We start from the raw sequence: 20,005 nt of genomic DNA, 5'->3' as shown, positions 1-20,005 counted from the left end.
TTCATCCTGTTTGCCAGGCTGGTCTCTAACTCCTGACCTGAGGTGATCCACCCGCCTCAGCCTCCCAAAGTGCTGGGATTACAGGCATGAGCCACTGTGCCCGGTACCTGGTAGTTTTGAAGTTGTCTCTATCTAACCCTGAAGTTCCCCAAAACACAACCCTGCTCTACAGTGGCACTTTCAGTTCTTGTTCTGCTGTCACACAGGGTAAGTCCCTGATCCAGGAAATCAGCCAGTGGGTAGCTCAGGCAAGATCCTGGTTGTGAATCTGTATCTGTGTCCTTGTATCTCCGTAGACTAAGATCTTTCTAAAAGCCAAAGTCCTGGGTGGAATTGGGGCAAAGTCACGTGGCTTCAGCATTCTTTCACGTGTGCTGCCAGGTCACAAGCCTCACTCCAGCCCCTGACTTTAAGCAATGAGCATGTACTGTTTCCTGTCTGCATAGAGCACTTTTAGACCTCTTTAAAGGTGCCAAGATCCTGGGTTCCTTTGCTGCTTCTGAAACTGCAAAACTCATAGGTCCCTATTTTCAGCTCTGCTCACATGTTGTGTTTGTATCTTTTCATGCACACTGAGAAGATGATCTTATTTATGAACTTTGCTGTACCTTTCTTCCTTTTTATATGCCTGTCTTTTCCATATTTTCATTTGGAGCACAGGGGTTGATGAATAAACTAACTGAACCATCTTGACTGAAAGTCCTAATGAAATCTTTGTCTTTTCTGGGAAGTAAAGGTGGAAAAGGAAAAACCTGTTTTATCTGAGTGTGTGTATTTTCTAATCTTAACTTTTTTACTTCAACTAGTTCTTTGGTCTCAAAAGGTAAGAACTTGAGAGTTTTGTTTTCTAGCTTCTCTCCTGAAAAAGAATGCTTGTCCTTCTAACTTTTCTGACTTCTGACTTCTCTGTCTGATGGGATGAAAAAAACCTGGTGACAGGCATCTTGCAGAGGTGACAGGAGCAGCGGGACACCGTCATCCATGGATCACACTTCTTGCCAGCAGCAGAAGCAGGTGGATGCCTGTGGTAGACAGAAAAATGCAAACCCCGTCCTGTCCCCACCATGATGTTCATATTCTAATCCCTAGAACCTGTAAATGTGTTTCCTTACATGGCAAAGGGGACTTTGAAGATGTGATTAAATTAGGGGTCTTGAGATGAGGAGATTATCTAGGATTACCCAGGTGGGCCCAATGTAATCACAAGTCATTATAAATGTAACAAGGAGGGAGGGGAGTCAGTGTCAAGGTCAGAGAAAGACTTCAAGATGCTATGCTGCTGGTTTTATGAATGGAGGAAGGGACAACAATCTAAGGAATACTAAGAAGCTTGAAAAAACAGGAAAGAGATTGTCTCCTAGATTCTCTTAAAGGAACGCAGCACTGCTGGCAACTTGGTTTTAGTTCAGTGAGACCCATTTCAAATTTCTAAACTCCAGAACTCCAGTCATGTAAGACCATGTGATAAAAAATTTGTGCTGAGATTAATCACTAAATTTGGGTGAATTTATTACAGCAGCAATAGGAAAGGAGTACAATGCCATAATCCCATGGCAGGTGCCCCATGTATGGCTGCAGACACCTCCAGCGGTTCTGGTGCTTACCTAACCAAAGAGCCCAGGTATCACTGGCCAATCAGTAAGTTCATGGCCCTCTGGCTTTAAGAAATTGCCCTATTCTACTCCCCTGAACCCAATCTCCCAGGGCCTAGATCTGTGCTTGGTTCCCTGCTTGGCAGTAAAACTTTTCCAGCTGGAGCTCAATCTCTGGTCTCATATTTTCCCCTAGTTTTTCTTTAACACCCCAGAATAAAATAACAAATAATAAAACCAAACCCAAACATAAGTAACACCACAGATGTTCTCTGAACTCGTGTGTCTTGCTGTCTACTACGTACCTCTCTTCCTTTGTACAATTGAGCAGTATTGGTCATTGTCCATTATCTCACTTGCCTTCCCTCTCCATTTTCATTCATTCTCAAAGCCACTGCAATCTATATTCTGTCTCCACTATTCCACCAGAAGAAGTCCAGTCATGTTCATCATTAATCTGGTTGTTAATGACAGCAAACAATTCTCTCTCTTCATTTAAGTTGACACATCTACAGCACTGGACACTCCTGGCTATGCCTCCCTTACCTGAACTTTTTCATTCCATGGTGTCTATGGGACCACTTTTTCCTGTTTTTCTATCTGTATTTCTGCCTACTCTTTCTTCAGCAGGCATAACTTTGAACTTGGTGCTCCTCTGCTCCTTCTATTCTCACTGTGCACACTGTAATCCGTCAACGAATGCTGAGTATCTGATGCACTGATGCATCCTACGACTCTATAAAATGCATTTCTTTTGGAATGTTTCATGTTTTGGTTGTTCATTTTATTTCTTTCTCATTTTCGTTCAAATGAGTGAATTTGTTTAGTTTCAGTTTTTATTTTTCTTCTGTTCTCCCCTCTTGCAAAGCACACATTTAGTGCCTAATAGTTTTTTTTGTTGTTTATTTTTTATTTTATTTATTTATTTATTGAGACAGAGTCTTGCTCTGTAGCCAGGCTGGAGAGCAGTGGCGTGATCTCGGCTCACTGCAACCTCTGCCTCCCAGTTTCGAGCTATCCTCCTGCTTCAGCCTCCCAAGTAGCTGGGACTACAGGCACACGCCACCATGCCTAGCTAATTATTTTTATTTCTAGTAGAGACGGAATTTCACCATGTTGGCCAGGTTAGTCTTGATCTCTTGACCTCATGATCTGCCTGCCTTGGACTTCCAAAGTGTTGGGATTACAGCCGTGAGTCTTTTTATTCTTTTTTTTTTTTTTCATTTAACTTAACATGTCTATAGATTTGGACACTCCTGGCTATGTGTACCAGACAATCACATTTCTTTCTATGGTTTCAAAACATCAGAATGTGAGAAATCTTAAATGGCTGTTTCTGGCACAATTTCTTTCCTGAGCTGAAAACTCATGGGCCAAACTCCCTCCTGAAGAACTTCAGTTTTATGTTCCTCTGACCAGTCCAAACCTAACCCATAATCTTTCTCTTCTAGACTTACTCTTTCTCCCACTTACTGTATCCTGCCGACCGGCAAGTTGAAAACCTGGGAATCATCCTTGACTCTTACCTGCATCCTGCAGCTTTGAACCCTGCATTCTTTTGTCTTTAAATTGCATGTGTCACATTTCAGAAAATAGAGAAGCAAGATTACTGAGTGAGAGTGGGGTGAGATCAAGTTAGGTTTGAGAATTAAAGGGAAGGTAAAATAGCATTGCTAAATATAATTCTGTAGATGATCAACCAAATGATTTTTATGTCACACTTTTTGGTATATGTATTAATTTATTCCTATATATTGTCGTACCTTTATCCTAATTGGCATATCATATTTATATTTTCAATCCTATATATACTGTTGTGAAGGAAAAAGTTATTTATCCTACTTAATAGATGCTATAGAGAATCAGAATTAGCGATTTTTTCCCCAGGCCTGAAATTCTTCTTATGGAACTTCATTCATTAATTTCCCTTCCTAATCCCCTAAATTACTATTAGTATTATGAGGACAAAGCTGTATGTCAGGAAAGGCTGTTATTATCAGAACTGGCTGGACCTCAGCTGCTACACCATCCTATCTGGAAATTTCGCAGTTACCTCCACATGGGGTGTTCTTTGCTTCATCACTGAGCTGCTATTACAAAGAGATAATTTAATATCTGAAATGAAGTAGGAAGAGTTATCCCATGGGCATATGACTGGGGCAGCATCACAGAGACATACTATTAGGGTTTCATGCCCGTAGTTGTTGTCTTGAATTTCTGTCTTTTTAAGTGAAGGGACAGTGGAGCATGTGCTGGGTGCTTGGAACCTCAGACCACTAGTAGCCTTTCATTACACCTTGTCCCTTCCTCCCTGGGAGGGGATTCAGCCTCCTGCTCCCCTGCCTTCTGGCATCTTGGGCTCCATCTAGTCTCCTCCTACCTGCTCTGACCAGTGAGCACTGCCATCCTCTTTTCACCACTGCAGAAGACTGGATGCATCACAGGGAGAGTTGCAGCCAGGCACATCCCCCACTGTCTCAGTGCTAGGCATAGACTATTGTCCCCATCTCTGGCTGGCAGGGTCATTCATTCATTCATTCATTCATTGGTTGTCTTTTGGGTTTTATAACATCTCCCTATGTTTATATGATATTTTGCTATTTTGGTTACTTTAACTCTGTTCCAAATGCTTTGATTTATATGTTATTTTACCCTTGGTTTAGGGGTGCAATAAAATTTACTATAATTGGGCAATATTAACACACAGTTTAGCAACTATACATTTATTCTCTAAATCAGCCTATATTTGAAATTAAGGAATTTGTGTTAGAATGAGAATTTTCCAATAATGATATGAAAAATGGTGCCTGAATATAATACATTAAATTTGGAAAGAGAAATGGTACTTCAATTTTAATTGTATAACCTTTATACTTTTACTGTTTTGTTAAGTGAACATTTTCAAGCATTTGATAGAAACATATTTACTAAACGATGATTGATACAAAGTTCGTATTTCCAGTTTCTGCAAATCTGCCACCTCCCTACTTTGTCAGTTGTTAGTTATTTTCCTCCTCCAGACCTTCCTTTCATATTAACTTCTGTCACATTCAAAGGTTTCCTGGTTCCCTAGTCCCTGCGTAAGTCTTGCACTCTATGTCTTTCTCTAGATTGGATTTGCTTTGCTTTCATTTTCAGAAACTTATTTCTTGGGGTCCAGTTTTTCTGCAGCTCCTAACAGGTCTCTGAGCTTTATGCATCAGCCTTACAGGCCCAAAACAGAACTCATATTTATATTTTGGAGATACTTCACAAATGTGGAAATAACTTTGGTTCCATTTCTGCAGTAGCGATTTTTATGAGATTGTGTTTCTCATCCCATACGGTTTGTTATTTTATGTTTCAGTCATATTATGAGGCATTTTGCTGTCTCTTTTTAATAAACGCTATCCAAAGTGTGCACATTGCCAATGATGAAAATAATAGTGTGTTTTAAATTATAGGAAAAGAATAGACTATTCAGGAAATGATGATGGGACACATGGTTTTTTGGAAAAATATTGCTAAGCATCTTGCCTCATACCATTCACAAAATCAAAGCTGACTTCCTACAGAGGTTATAAAATTAGAAGAAAATATTGCTTTCATAATTTTCTTTTGTCAAAATCACAACAGAAAACTCAAATCGTCATGCACTCAATTTAAATATTTTAAACTTCAATAAAAAACAGACAAATTAGGGAAAAAATGAAAACTTTTGAAAAGCTATGGGTAGCATACATAATGGAACACGAATACACCACAGAATACTAGGTAGACATAACAAAGAACAAGATCATGTTCTCTGCAGGAACATGGATAGAGCTGGAAGCCATTATCCTCAGCAAACTAATGCAGGAACAGAAAACCAAATACAGCATGTTTTCACTTATATGATAGTTAAATGATGAGAACACACAGACACAAAGAGGGGAACAACAGACACTGGAGCCTATTCGAGGGAGGAGGGTGGAAGGAGGGAGAGGATCATGAAAAATATTTATCCTGTACTATGCTTAGTACCTGGATGGTAAAATAATCTGCATTATTAAATCCCCATGATACAAGTTTATCTATATCACAAACCTGCACATGTGCCCCTGAACTTAAAATAAAAGTTAAAAAAGAAAGAAAGAAAGAAAGAAAAGGCTGGGTGTGATAACTGACACCTATAATTGCAGCTCTTTGGGAGTCCGAGGCAGACGAACCACTTGAGCCCAGGAGTTCGAGACCAGCCTGGACAACGTGGTGAAACGCTGTCTCTATAAAAAACATAAAAAATTAGTTGTGCATGGTGGTGCACACCTGTGGTCCCTGCCACTTTGGAGGCTGCAGTAGGAGGATCACTTGAGCTGGAGAGACAGATGTTTCAGTGAGCCGAGGTCGCGCCACTGCACTCCAGCCTGGTGCCTGGTGACGGAGTGAGACTCTGTCTCAAAAAAAAAAAAAAAAAAAAATTGAAATCATTTACAAAACAGAAACAGAGATTGCCACCACACTACACAAATGAATAGGCCATTTTTAAAAAATGCAAAGGGCTAATAAGTATATTAAGATGCCAAATTTATTACTAATCTTCAAAGGCTAATAATATGACAGTTTCATATATTAAGGTGGCAAATGTTAGGATTAATAACACACTATGGTGATCACAGTGCTGGGAGTTGAGCACTTTCATAAGAGTGGCCACGCTCATACTTATCTCAGGAGAATATAATTTAATATCCTTTTTTTGAAGGGAATCCAAAAAATTTATAAAAACTTGAAACATGCCGAGGCAGATGGTTCAAGAGGTCAGGAGTTCAAGACCAACCTGGCCAGCATAATGAAACACTGTCTCTACTGAAAATACAAAAATTAGCCAGGCATGGTGGTAGTGCCTGTAATCCCAGCTTCTTGGGAGGCTGAGGCAGGAGAATCGCTTGAACCTGGGAGGCAGAGGTTGCAGTGAGCTGAGATCATGCCACTGCACTCCAGCCTGGGCAACAGAGCAAGACTCTGTCTCAAGACAAAAACATTAAAACTTGAAACACACATTTTGCTTGATTCTGCAGTTCCATTTCTAACAATTAATCCTAAGAAAAGAGCCCTGCAAGTAAGCACACATTACAAGCATATTTGTTTCATAACTCTCAACTATTAATCAGAAAAAACTTACATCAACATGGAATAAGTTAAATACATTGTACTCTACCTATGTAATGGAATGTTAAGAAGTCCTTAAAAACTGCTAAGATTTCTTGTACAGACTCACACGTGAAGGCAATTAAAATAATTTTTTCTTTTGCTGAAGACAAAACAAAAACTTCTAATATAGCTTACAAAACAGTATATATAATATAGCCCCTATATATGTATATTCTTATATACCTTCTTATGAAGTCTCATCTTATGTATAACAGACAATGTGTATGTGGGTGGAGGAGGGAATAATTACTTTGTAAATTATCTCTATCATGTACATGTTTGTGATGAAATAATATGTTAAAATTGATAGAGCCATTTCACATATCTCAGTTCTGATCAGACTGTTGATATTAGCGTTGTCTGCTTGTTTTCGTTCAAGGAGAATGTCTTTTGAGTATGTATCTGCGGCATATTGCTTTTTAACATATGAAAGAAAATGATAGCCGCATTGGTATATTTCAGAAATGACATCTTAAAGGCATTAAACTATCTTGGGAATTACATATTATTGTATTAATGTATTATAAGTGTTATTTTGCAGCAGGTCTATCAGATCTTCCAACTCTTTCTTCTGAAAGTTAATTATGTGCTATATTCAGGAGTTATAGAAGCTACCAAGAGTCATTCCCAAATCCATTTCCTCCAGGAACATGTGGCTAGTTACAAAGTAAGAATTAATTCAAAATTTTGTTTATGTGGTCAAATAAAGGCCAAATAGATGTAAGAACACAACCTCAGTGAGGGTTAGTGAATAGGAAGCTTTTCTGCAGAAGGTAGACTGTCTTAGCGTGTCCCGATTCACATTAGCACAGCATCTTGAGTTGTATCCTGAGAGTCACTCTGAAGAGACATGGGATCCTATTTGGAGTTTTCTCAGATGTCTCATACTGTGAATGTCTGATTGAAAACCCTGGACATAGAGTTAGGACTGTGACCCTGTAACGATACTGGTTGAAGGGTTAAAATGGCATCTCAGAAGTCATAGCTGATTTCAGCAATCTCAGAGGACTCTGAAAGAGTGTGTTTGGAAGAGTTTTACACAAGGTTTTTAATTACATGGATAGACATAGTGTGATTAACATAGAAAATGAAAACCAAACAAACAAAAGCGAAGTTGAGTTTTTCAAGTCACTGACCATCAGAAAAGGACTTAAAGCCAAAGCACAAAGGCAATATTTTTAACAGCCCCTGTCTATCTTAGACTTCACATTTCTTTAAAATCTTCATGACATCCTAGCAAAAGGAAGAAGGCTAAGCCAGCCTATCAGCACTAGCCACGGGATACAGAGACCTGTGGCTGGGACATAGGCATTGGAAGAGGAAGACTTCACAACAAGGCTGGAAGGAAAACTTGCCTTTGCAGATGCGACATGCTGCTAAGTGTGCTGTTTAAAGTTAGGGAAATGTATTCCTCAAGACAGACTGCAGAGAGTACCCACTATAATAGTGTGATGGTCAAGTCCACTGGAACTTGGATGCCACCCTGGGGAAAAGGAGGAAACCCTAATTGTACTGAGATTTATTTATTGTACCCAAAGGAAGGCAAGCATATAAGCAAATTAAAGTGAATTGAAGAAAAATACATTACATTCATAGCATACCTGAGTGTGTGATACCAAAGATTTGTACCTATCATTTAGTATATTTTTGTCCTCTCTCCTCCCACACACTGACCTTTGCATAAATCCAAACTGCTTGGAAAATGAATGCAGGTGTGATCAGTCTTAATCCTGTGTACATTTCTCCTTTATCCCATGCTGCTGCCTAAACTGTGTCTGTGTTACAATAACAAAACCTCCTTGTCAATCCTGACGATACATGACACCTCCTCTTCTCCAAGGCTTGGCACATACACTGTTCTCTCTTTCTTGGTTATGTTTTCTGCGTTTTTTTCCTTTAATTTTTCTCCTTAATCTACGAGACCGAACTTCGAGTTCACCTCATTGGTGTATTTTCTCCATACACTCTTGGAGAAAGTTTGTATTGCTCCATTATGTTTATCTTACACTGCAGAGCTCTTCTGGGGTGCTGGACTCCCCTCATACATTTATTTCATACAGCTATGGTGAAGGTCATGTTTTCTGGTCCCTCCTGCATTGGGTGAGCATATCTTATATGATAAATTCACTCAAGCATTCAAGTTTCCCTAAGTATTTGGATGCCTTTCTTGACAGCAAAGAAAGGAAGTTCTGACCTTTCATCTTCAGTTGGTATTGCATTTGGATCCATATTTCAATCATCTGATCAAGCAATCTGTGGGTGTTCTTCCTAGCTCCTTGAACTAAAATATTTAATATAGACTATCTGCTCAGTGGGCTGATATCAATACATTCAGCTCAATCCAACTTTGCATTCTTTCTCTATTGGTATTCTATGGTTTGGATTCAGTCCCATATAGAGTTTTCAGGTTTCTACTAGTATATATTGTCAAAATCATCCAACTTTTTTTGATTTGTGTGTCCTTCATCATGGGTCACACTATGTACCTCTTCTATTTGGGGCCTGAGTCTGATTGTAAGTCAGTCTAAAAGCAAGGAAAGGTGTTAAGAGTAGGTTGTGAGGAAGATCAGCAGTACATTGTAAGGCAACTACCTCAGAAGAGGACATTACACATTCTTTACTTGAAAGGAGACTGACCTCCTCAGGCAGGGCTGAAAAGGCTGCCTCCATTGGCAGAAAAGGCTTGACCCAATTTAGGAGTTTGAGGTACCCAGTTATATAAAGATCTGTCCACATGTCACCATTCTAACTTTCAAAATCCTTTTCCTTCTAAATCAGTTCCAGGATTTTAATAAAAGAGACCCTGGGAATTTGGAAGTTGAGTTTGCTTTGTAATTCAACCACCTACAGAATTTTACTTCGGGTTTGATACTCAGAAACGTATCCCTGTGGTTATAAGAGATAAGAGAGTCTTTCAATGCATTCATAGAAGCTTTCATGTCTTTTAGCTTATAAAACTTGTCCTTTTCTTTCCCCAAGGTCTCCAGAGCAGTTGAAAGTAACTAGCCAACCCATTATACTCCTCATTTTTATTAAAATGTTGTATGGCAGCAAACACATGGTCACCCAGAGCCTTGTTTTCTGTAAACATTTGACTCTAAGTGTCTACAGACAATAATTTGAGTAAATGTTTTGCCACTGTATGCCACAGAATACCAGTTCCCTAGCTATCATTGGAAATGGAGTCAGTAATACCTTTAAATATGATTATATCAGATAATCAATTCCAGGAAACCAGACCTATTCAGAGACTTCTTCTTAACATTCAGTTCCTGTGGAGCATTGTTCTTTTATCATTATATAATGTTCCTCTGTATTTCTTAAAGTACTATTTATGTAAATTTTACATTGTCTGCTGTTTATATAACCACACCTGCTTATTTAATACTTATTATTATAGTATATCCCTCTCAATTCTTTTTTATTCAAACTATCTGTCTATATTTAAAAGGTATCCCTTGTAGGCAGTATATAGTTAGGTATTGCGTTTTTAATAGTCTGACAATCTCAGTTTATTAATTGCAGTGCTATACATATATAGAGAGAGAGAAATTGAAGATATATATATATATACATTTCATGTAAGTAATCTCATATATTTGGGTTTAATTCTGTTTTCTTGCTATTTATATTTCATTCATTCCTTTTGTATTTTAACTCTCTGTTTCTCTTTTCTTGCCTAATTTGGGCTAAACACTATTAGTTTCCATTGCTTTTCTTCTATTGGCTCCTTATCTATAGAGAGATACAACATGGTTATACATTAGTAGACTCAACACTTAAGATGTCCAATTCTTCAATGTTATCAGGAAAATAGAGCAATCCTGAATATGCATGTACCTAATTGCAGAGCATCTAACTTTATAAACCATAAATAACAGAACTAAAAGGATAAATGAATAAATTTACCCTGATCAGATATTTTAGCACCTCTCTCTCCCTAATTTATTTGTAGACTCAATTTTATGCCAATAAAAATTCCACAGATTTTTTTGGGCAGAAGTTGGCATGGTGATTCTAAAATTTATATGAAACATCAAAAGACATGGACTGGACTAACCAATTTTGATAAAGGATAACAAAGTGGAAGGCTTATATTAGTACAACCTGACTTTAAGACTTACTAGAGGCTGGGCGAGGTGGCTCATGCCTGTAATCCCAGCACTGTGGGAGGCCGAGGCAGGTGGATCATGAGGTCAGGAGATCGAGACCGTCCTGGCCAACATGGTGAAACCCCATCTCTACTAAAACTACAAAAATTAGCTGAGCATGGTGACGTGCACCTGTATTCCCAGATACTCAGAAGGCTGAGGCAAGAGAATTGCTTGAACCAGGGAGGTGGAGGTTGCAGTGAACCGAAATCGTGCCACTGCACTCTAGCCTGGCAACAGAGCAAGACTCCGTCTAAAAACAAAACAAAACACAAACTTACTAGAAAGCTTCAGTCAAGACGGTAAGATATTGGCCTAAATATATGCATGTTAAATAATGTAATAAAATAGAAAGCCCAGAAATAGACCCATTCATGAATGATTGATTGGTTTTTGATAAATACCATTCACCGTGGAAGGAATAGTCTTTTTAAGAAATGTTGCTGGAATTGCTGAATACCCATATACTACTACTACGGCTACTACTAAACTTCAAACCCTTCCTCACAACGTATTCAAAATTAATATAAAATTAGACCGAAACATAAGAATTAAAATTATAAAAATTCTAGAGGTAGCATAGAAGAAAAAAGTTGTGATAATCAGATTAGGCAAAGATTTCTTAGAAAAGAAACGAAGGCAATAACCATAAAAAATAGTTGAATTTTATGGAAATTAAAATCTTCTACTTTTCAAAAACACTATGAAGAGAATAAAAAGTAGATATTTACAGCATATATTTGGAAATAAGATATATCCAGTCAACTCAATAATGAAAAATAAAATTCAGTGAAAAATGAACAAGCATTTTTACAGATGGTTCACTAAAATGAACACATTAGCAGCTAATAATAACATGAAAAGATGCTCAACATCATTATTCACCAACTAAAAAACGTGAGATACTGCCACACACCTCGTAGAATAGATAATACAAAGAAATGGCAATATCAAGTGTTGAAGAGGACTTGGAGCAACTGGAACATTCAGATTGCTAGTGGCACTATAACATGCTGTGACTATAACATAATTGACATGTTATAATTGATCAATTTGAGTTTGATAAATGAATAAAACTGATTTTATTTTAGAAGACAGTTTTTAGCTTCTTACACAGTCAAACATAAGTTTCCCATAAAATCCACCAATTCTGCATCTAGATATTTACCACAAAATATAAAAGCATGTGTTTATGCAAATGATTGTATGTGAATATTCACAATAATACTATTAATAACAGCCCCAGCATGAACACTGTCCAAATGTCTATCAACAGGGTATATTGATAAATCAGGTGTGGTATATTCATGCAATACAATACTATTTAGCAATAGTAAGAAATGAACTAAGAATATACCCAAAACATGAATGACTCTCCCAGACACTGAGTTGAGTGAAAGAAACTGGTCATAGAGGAGCACATGCTGTGTGGTTCTCTTCACGTGTGATTTTTAGAACAGGCAAAAATAATCTATAGTGATAGGAAGGAGATCAGTGGTTGCTCATGGTAGGAGAAAGGAAGTAGGGGTGAGATTTGCTGCAAAGAGTAATTAATGTGTCTAATCGCATCATCTTACACAGATACAATTTGACTTGTGATTTCTACAAAACCCTAATTAGTGATTTCTACAAAACCCTAATTAGTGATTTCTACAAAACCCTAATTAGTCTGCTTGCCATAATTATAACATAATTGACATGTTATTATTGATCAGAGTTTGATAAATGAATAAAACTGATTCTTACACTTTGGTCCACAGCAGTCAACACATACTTTTGTATACTAAGTTTCAGAGACTGTATTCTATAATTTGTAAACCAGGAAATATTTAACTAAACAAACATGCATAAAATTTCTTTTAATATTATAAAAATATGAAGTAATATAGTTTTTAGGATTGTAGTGATAATTCGTGTTCATAAGAAAGATAAGTTATGTTAGAATTATAATAGATAATAAGATATTCATGAATTTAAAATTATATAGTTAAAACGTCCTAGAGATTTATGATTGTTTTTGTATAATAGTACATCTATGTATCACAATAAAATAGGTTTTGAAAATAAATTAATTAATTCAACACCAAAAACAATAGAATCCTTGGAATCAAGGATTCCATTGTGTGATTCATTTTTCAGTGGATCTAAGTGTCAGTGTGTTTTACAAATTTGTTTTGACAAAACACTTACCTAGAATTCTCTACTTTAATTAAACATGTATTAATTGATACAGCATTACTTGGGAAGCTGAGGCAGGAAAATTGCTTGAACCTGGGAGGCAGAGGTTGTAGTGAGCTAAGATTGAGCCATTGCCCTCCAGCCTGGGAGACAGAGCAAGACTCCATCTCAAAAAAGAAAATTGATATAGCAAATAAATGAAGAAAAACGACTGAACAAGTGTGAGTTCCGCCCGAGATATAAAACTAAGGGATAAAAAAGGAAGATTTGCTAGAGGTCATTTGGAGGCTGTGATTGAAGAAAAAGTACTTTCATACTGTTTCTCATCCTACTCAAAGTGTTCCACAAGCTGTTGGTCTATATTTCTGAGAAATACTTGTCAAACACAAATGGATTATGGAATAAATCAAGTTGAGCACAGACTCAGCTATGCGCTAACTTGAAGAATTTCTTACACCATAACTTAGATAAATTGATTGCATGTGATCAGTGCCCACTGCTCTTCATTTGCAGCTGAACACTTCGACCCTGCTTTGTGTTTGGTTGCTTTGGGCCTCTAATCCAAAGAGACAAGAATACAAAACATGTATCTCCCCTTCCTCTTATTAACAAACTTCTGAGTTTGGGTACCGCAAACACAGGGCTCATTATCACATCTGTCTTTCACCTTGGTCATAATGAAGAAGTTTCACACTCTGGGTCATTGGGGAGATGGTTTACTTAGTGGACTTTTATTTTAGAAATGTCTTTAAGGAGTTCACAACCCACAAAATAAAGACCAAGTGTAGAGGTGAGACTGAAAACTTTAGCTGATGCAAGACACTCAAAAGTTTGCCTCCAAATTCTGCTCTGGGTGTTAGAATCATAAAACCCTGAGAAAGAGGATTTTTCCTTACTCTTGATCCTATCTGCTCCAAATCCATTTATGATGAGGGTCTTATGAGCAAGACTGAAAGAATTGTATATGTGCAATAATTTTAGACGCCTTGAAAACACCCTCCAATGGACATCCCATCTCAGCACTGGACGAGGTGCCCTTTATTGACTAATCCTGAACATAACAGTATAAATTAAAACAGAATCCTCTAGTAAGTTTAGATGGTACAATAAGAAATAGAATATCTAAAATTCCACACATATTGAAGTAGAATTTTTGTTCCCTCGTGTTTTTAGGAACCCCTTTGTCTCACCCGCCTGTCATTGTGCTTACTGTAGACGCTACTGTCTTTCACCTCTATAGTGCTTATCACTATTTGAAATCACAAATCTGTCTTTCTATTTCCTTAAGTTTTGTTTCCCTCCCAAGATTACAAGCTTCAGGAGTATCGTGGTCATAAGAGTTTTGTTCATTACTTTAATACACAGCTACTGGCATTCAATAAATATGTGTTGAGTAGATGAATTAATAAATCTCAGAATGATGAAGGGGGCATAAAATTATTTCTTTATTTGAAATGGCAGGCATCACTCGATACTTTTTTACTGCCTAAAACAATGGTCTTAATGGAGACAGAAGGTTGATTTTGTACCTTGAGGAATTTGGCAATGTCTGGAGACATTTCTGGTATCACAACTTGAAGGATTTTACTGGCATCTAGTAGCAGGGATGCTGCGAAAAGCCATGTGATGCACAGGATAGCTTCTCATATCAAGGAGTTATCTGAATTCAAATGTCCATTGTGCTCAAGTTGAGAAAGCCCCGCACAGGGTTTTGTCTATTTAAGCAATTGACATCATTTCACAAAATCAGACACTCAGAAAATATTAAGAAGAATCTGAAAATTATTTGGTAAACAGTGTTAATTTTATTGACCAGGAATCAGATAGCAAGATGGATTATTAATACTTATCACTCTTTATAACTTGAAAAGCAAGTTCACAAATGTCTCTAAAGTCACAGCCCTGTACTGGAAAGAGAGTTGAACTCTTCTTTAGGAAGATAGTAATACTTTTCTTCACTCAGTAGTGTATTGACATTCCAGGGTTGGGAATGTTACTGAGGATTCTGTTCCCATTTTCCAGTTTCCTGCTCATTATTCTTATTTTTTTTTTTCTACTTTTAGCATTGGGAGCACAAAGGCCAATCACCAGGAATTGCAAACAAATGTGTAGTCAGAGAGAGGGCTCACTGCCCATTTGTCATGTGGATACAGACACGTTGCAGATGTGTTCTCAGTAACAATGTCTTGAGGGGAGGACTGGTTTTTCCACCAGCATCTCAGAAATACTGGTGTGTCTAAACACCATGTAGTATTCTAATGCTTTCATGCAATATATCTCGTCAATCTCAAGCTCCCCTCACTATACATTATAATAATTTCTGCTTGTTGGTAGCCAATGCAGATGGAAAAACGATTCTTAACAGAAGAGAAAGGGCCAAGTGTTGATGCTTACTGTTTACACCCTGTTGTATCTTTGTAACAAAAACCCAGGTGGCTAAGTTATAATTGGGAACAAGGGAATGGTTCAAGTATATGCACTAAGGAAAAATCAATCTTTGGCCCAAAATACATAACGATAATAGAATTTAATGTAGAGCAGAGTCCTGTTTTGTAGAATAACTTTCCTAGTAATCATTGTTGAAAATAATTCTACTAATTCACACCTTGCACTACAGGGATTCCGTCAAGGGATTTTCCCATTGAAGGCATTCATTTAGCTAAAAGGACTTCATCTTTGAGGCAGTAATGCAGAGAAAAAGCTAACAGGAGGTGATCTTTCAGCTCCATAATTACATCCCATATCAGCGACTGTTGCATAGAGAAACTTGAGAGGTAAAAATAAAATAAGGGAAATTTATCAAATTAAGAGCATGATACATTTGTCAGTTGAAACAATCTCCAGTAATCCGGTGCAATATAATTTTTATTAAATTTTTATTTTGCCATAAAAACATTTGGATTTTATAATAAAAATGGAAACTTGAAGAATTATATTAGAGATAATGTCTGATAATTTCCTCTGGCATCCTGGTAAATATGTGTGCTTTTCGCCAGGAGCACTGAAAATCAGAAAGAATCCTGTATTTTATTTTGTGATAATCAACAAGGACAAACCTTCTCCACATGTAAATAACAGCATTATGAGCAGCAACTCATCCCTGCTGGCAGCCGTGCAGCTGTGCTATGCGAACGTGAACGGGTCCTGTGTGAAAACCCCCTACTCACCTGGATCCCGGGTGATTCTGTACATAGTGTTTGGCTTTGGGGCTGTGCTGGCTGTGTTTGGAAACTTCCTGGTGATGATTTCAATCCTCCATTTCAAGCAGCTGCACTCTCCAACCAATTTCCTCATCGCCTCTCTGGCCTGTGCTGACTTCTTGGTGGGTGTGACTGTGATGCCTTTCAGCATGGTCAGGTCCGTGGAGAGCTGCTGGTATTTTGGGAAAAGTTTTTGTACTTTCCACACCTGCTGTGATGTGGCATTTTGTTACTCTTCTCTCTTCCACTTGTGCTTCATCTCCATCGACAGGTACATTGCGGTTACTGACCCCCTGGTCTATCCTACCAAGTTCACCGTGTCTGTGTCGGGAATTTGCATCAGCATGTCCTGGATTCTGCCTCTCATGTACAGCGGTGCTGTTTTCTACACAGGTGTCTATTACAATGGGCTGGAGGAATTATCTAGTGCCCTTAACTGTATAGGAGGTTGTCAGACCGTTGTAAATCAAAACTGGGTGTTGATAGATTTTCTTTCCTTCTTTCTACCTACCCTTGTTATGATAATTCTGTATGGCAACATATTTCTTGTGGCGAGACAACAGGCTAAAAAGATAGAAAATACTGGTAGCAAGACAGAATCATCCTCAGAAAGTTACAAAGCCAGAGTGGCCAGGAGAGAGAGAAAAGCAGCTAAAACCCTGGGGGTCACAGTGGTAGCATTTATGATTTCGTGGTTACCATATAGCATTGATTCATTAATTGATGCCTTTATGGGCTTTATAACCCCTGCCTATATCTATGAGATTTGCTGTTGGTGTGCTTATTATAACTCAGCCATAAATCCTTTGATTTATGCTTTATTTTACCCATGGTTTAGAAAAGCAATAAAAGTTATTGTGACTGGTCAGATTTTAAAGAACAGTTCAGCAACCATGAATTTGTTCTCTGAACATATATAAGCAGTTGAATTGAAGAGATTCAAGATACCTTTAAGAGTTCCAAGCGAAATAAGTTTAAAAAAATCAGTAAGACTATTAATGAATAGCAAATAAACTGCTCTTCAAATGAAACAAGATAAATCAACGTTTTTCAGTCTTGTCAATATGTGCACTTTCCTGTCTCTTCTCAAAAAAATATTTACTTGACTAATATATGTTAAATTCCTATTTGTTAACTGCTTTAGAGCTCAGCATATCTCACTCCCTGCAGACACTCTCTTTCCTCCCTTCGTCTTTTAATCCATTGACTCTTCCCTCTGCTCTGGTCTGTTTCCTAAAAATATTTCTGTTCCTTTTCTGATTCCCTTTTCTCTTTTCTTTACAAAGCGTTCTACTCTTTCCCAGCCAGCCAAAAATTTCATTTGTGAATAGCCTTTATCGAGTTCTTGCTTTCTTTTGCTTTGTTTGGTTTACCAAAGGAGCCCTTTTAGGTATCAGCTTAATCTATTCAATCTTGGGAGAGATCTCAGGGTGTATGGGGCAATTTGCAAATGTAGACATCGTCGTGATCAGGCTGTTGTAATTATCAAGCAAGTTACTGTCATTCTCGAAATTATTTCCTCCCCCAAAGTAGGAAGCAGAAGCCACTGTACTTCCCAGAATGATTTTAGGATGATTATTTGCCTGCTGTTCTTGCTATTGCACAAAACTGTGGTATGAGTAGAACCCTATGTTACATTATTCAGCTCCTACACATTGAATATTACTCGCTCCTTTAGGGAGAATATCTTTCCAGTGCAGTCTCTAGTTTTCTATTTTTTTATAGTGAAACTTGATTACAGCGAGGAATTTTTTACAGCAAGGAATTTGCAAGTTTTAGAAGCAATGTGGAATATACATCAATAAGAAGCATTCAGGTATTTATCCATGTTTTTCCCATTTACCAAACATGAGACCTATACCTATATTGTATGGAAATCAGTGCTAGATGCCATAAACACAGACATAATATTCCACTTTTGTCTTTAAAAGCTGTGATTCTGGCAAAAAGCAATGTTGGTCACTGAAAATTTTTAAAAGGGCGAACACTAGCTCAACCAGGTAAGGTTCAATATCAGTAGTAGCTAAGTCATGTGGCAATTGTATGTTCTTGACATTATGTAATGAGAATGGCTTTTATCTCTATAACCTTTCTTCCCCAAATCCATGACCCTTATATAGGTATGAGAAAAACATCAGACAAAACTTTATTGAGGAATAGTCTATGTAATATTTGACCAGTATTCCTCAAACTGTCAAAGTCATCAAAAATTAAGTACGAGAAGCTGTCATGATTGAGAGGAAAATAAGAAGACACGACAACCAAATGTAGTGTGGCATCCTAAATGGAAAGCTAGAAAGAAAAATGACAGGAAAAATGAGGAAATCCAAACAATGAATGGAAATGTTCTTGCTATATTGATAACAATATTAGATCATTATCACAAATGGACCATAATAATTCAAGATGTTGATAATGGGAGAAATTATTTACAGGGTATACAGGAATTCTCTGCACTCTCTTTGCAATTTTTTTGTAAGTCTACAACTATTCTAAAATTAAAAGTTTATTTAAAAAATATACAGTATAGAATTCCTGTTTGATAAAGTTTCCAGCCTGTCTGTGTGAAGACAGCAATGCACTTATCTTTACAGTCATTCATTTAGTCATTCTAAAAATATCTTTGAAGACTTAGTGTGTATTAGATTCTTGGTTCAGTGTGATTGGGAATAGAAAACCGGGAACCTAGACTATGTTGTGGCAAATCCCAAAATACCAGTAATTATGACTTGGAATGGGAGTTTAAGCTATAAGAGGCTGTGTTTCAGGAACAGCAAGGAGAATTCAGACCTGGAGGGAAAATGAAGGAGATGTATTAAAGAAGTGGCATTTAAGTAGGGCCTAAAGTTTTAAGAAGGATTTTATAGGAGGGAAAGGGTGGGACGGGATTTTCAGGCATGAGCAAGGAAACCGAGAAAGTGCAGAGTGTTCAGGGAATATGAAAATAAAACAACTAAATAACCACCAAGAAGTAGTCACACTCCCAGACTTAAAAATCAGGTTAGGGAGACAATGCATAAACATAAACAATTAAGTAAATACATATGAACTAAGGTAAAAGTTAAATAATATTTATTTAGCAATTGATGTTTAAAAACAGAGGTACAAAACTCATATTAATCCTATATTCTGTCCTTTTTATAAATGAGGAAATTGAGACTTAGCGAGAAACAAATTAACTTGCATGAAATTATACAGCTGGCAGGCCAGGTGCGGTTGTTCATGCCTGTAATCTCAGCACTTTGGGAAGCTGAGGTGGGAGGCTCACTTGTGTTCAGGAGTTTGATATCAGCCTGGGTAACATAGTGATGCCTTGTCTGTACTAAAAATAAAAAAGTTTGCCAGGTGTGGTGGTGAATGCCTGTAGTCCTAGCTACTCAGGAGGCTCAGGAGGGAGGATCACTTGAACCCAGGACTTGGAGGCTGCAGTGAGCAGTGATCGCATCTAGAAACAAAGTGAGATTCTGTCTCAAAAAAAAAAAAAAGAAGTTATACAGCTAGCAAAAAATCTTTGCCATACTTTGAACCCAAATTATTTGAATTCTAAGCTCCATTTTTTTTTTCCTCGACATGGAAATGAGAGTTTAGGACAAACAAGAAGGGATATAACAAAGAAGTCCAGTTAAATAAATGCTATCCACGAGAAGATATTTAGCACTTAGAGTTTAGCTCATAAGTCAGTGGTCCTTGATAATTTTTAGATCACAGTCACATTGAA

At 37.4% G+C, this 20,005-nt stretch overlaps 1 protein-coding gene and 1 pseudogene across 1 annotated transcript; both read left to right on the top strand.

Moving 5' to 3' along the window:
• On the top strand, positions 4,086-4,392 carry TAAR7P (trace amine-associated receptor 7 pseudogene; annotated as a pseudogene).
• On the top strand, positions 16,170-17,207 carry TAAR6 (trace amine-associated receptor 6). The gene has a single exon (XM_012474380.3). It carries the CDS (start codon positions 16,170-16,172, stop codon positions 17,205-17,207), a length of 1,038 nt encoding a protein of 345 aa, XP_012329803.2.
• The last annotated feature ends 2,798 nt before the right edge of the window (positions 17,208-20,005 follow it).

Source organism: Aotus nancymaae, unplaced genomic scaffold, assembly GCF_030222135.1.
Source record: "Aotus nancymaae isolate 86718 unplaced genomic scaffold, 86718_ANA_hifiasm-v0.15.2.pri h1tg000040l, whole genome shotgun sequence".
NCBI classification, from domain to species: domain Eukaryota; kingdom Metazoa; phylum Chordata; class Mammalia; order Primates; family Aotidae; genus Aotus; species Aotus nancymaae.
This window is presented reverse-complemented; position numbering and strand designations above follow the sequence as displayed.

Bases quoted from the DNA above. Each gene is read 5' to 3' on its own strand.
- TAAR6 (XM_012474380.3), top strand. From the start codon at position 16,170: ATGAGCAGCAACTCATCCCTGCTGGCAGCCGTGCAGCTGTGCTATGCG.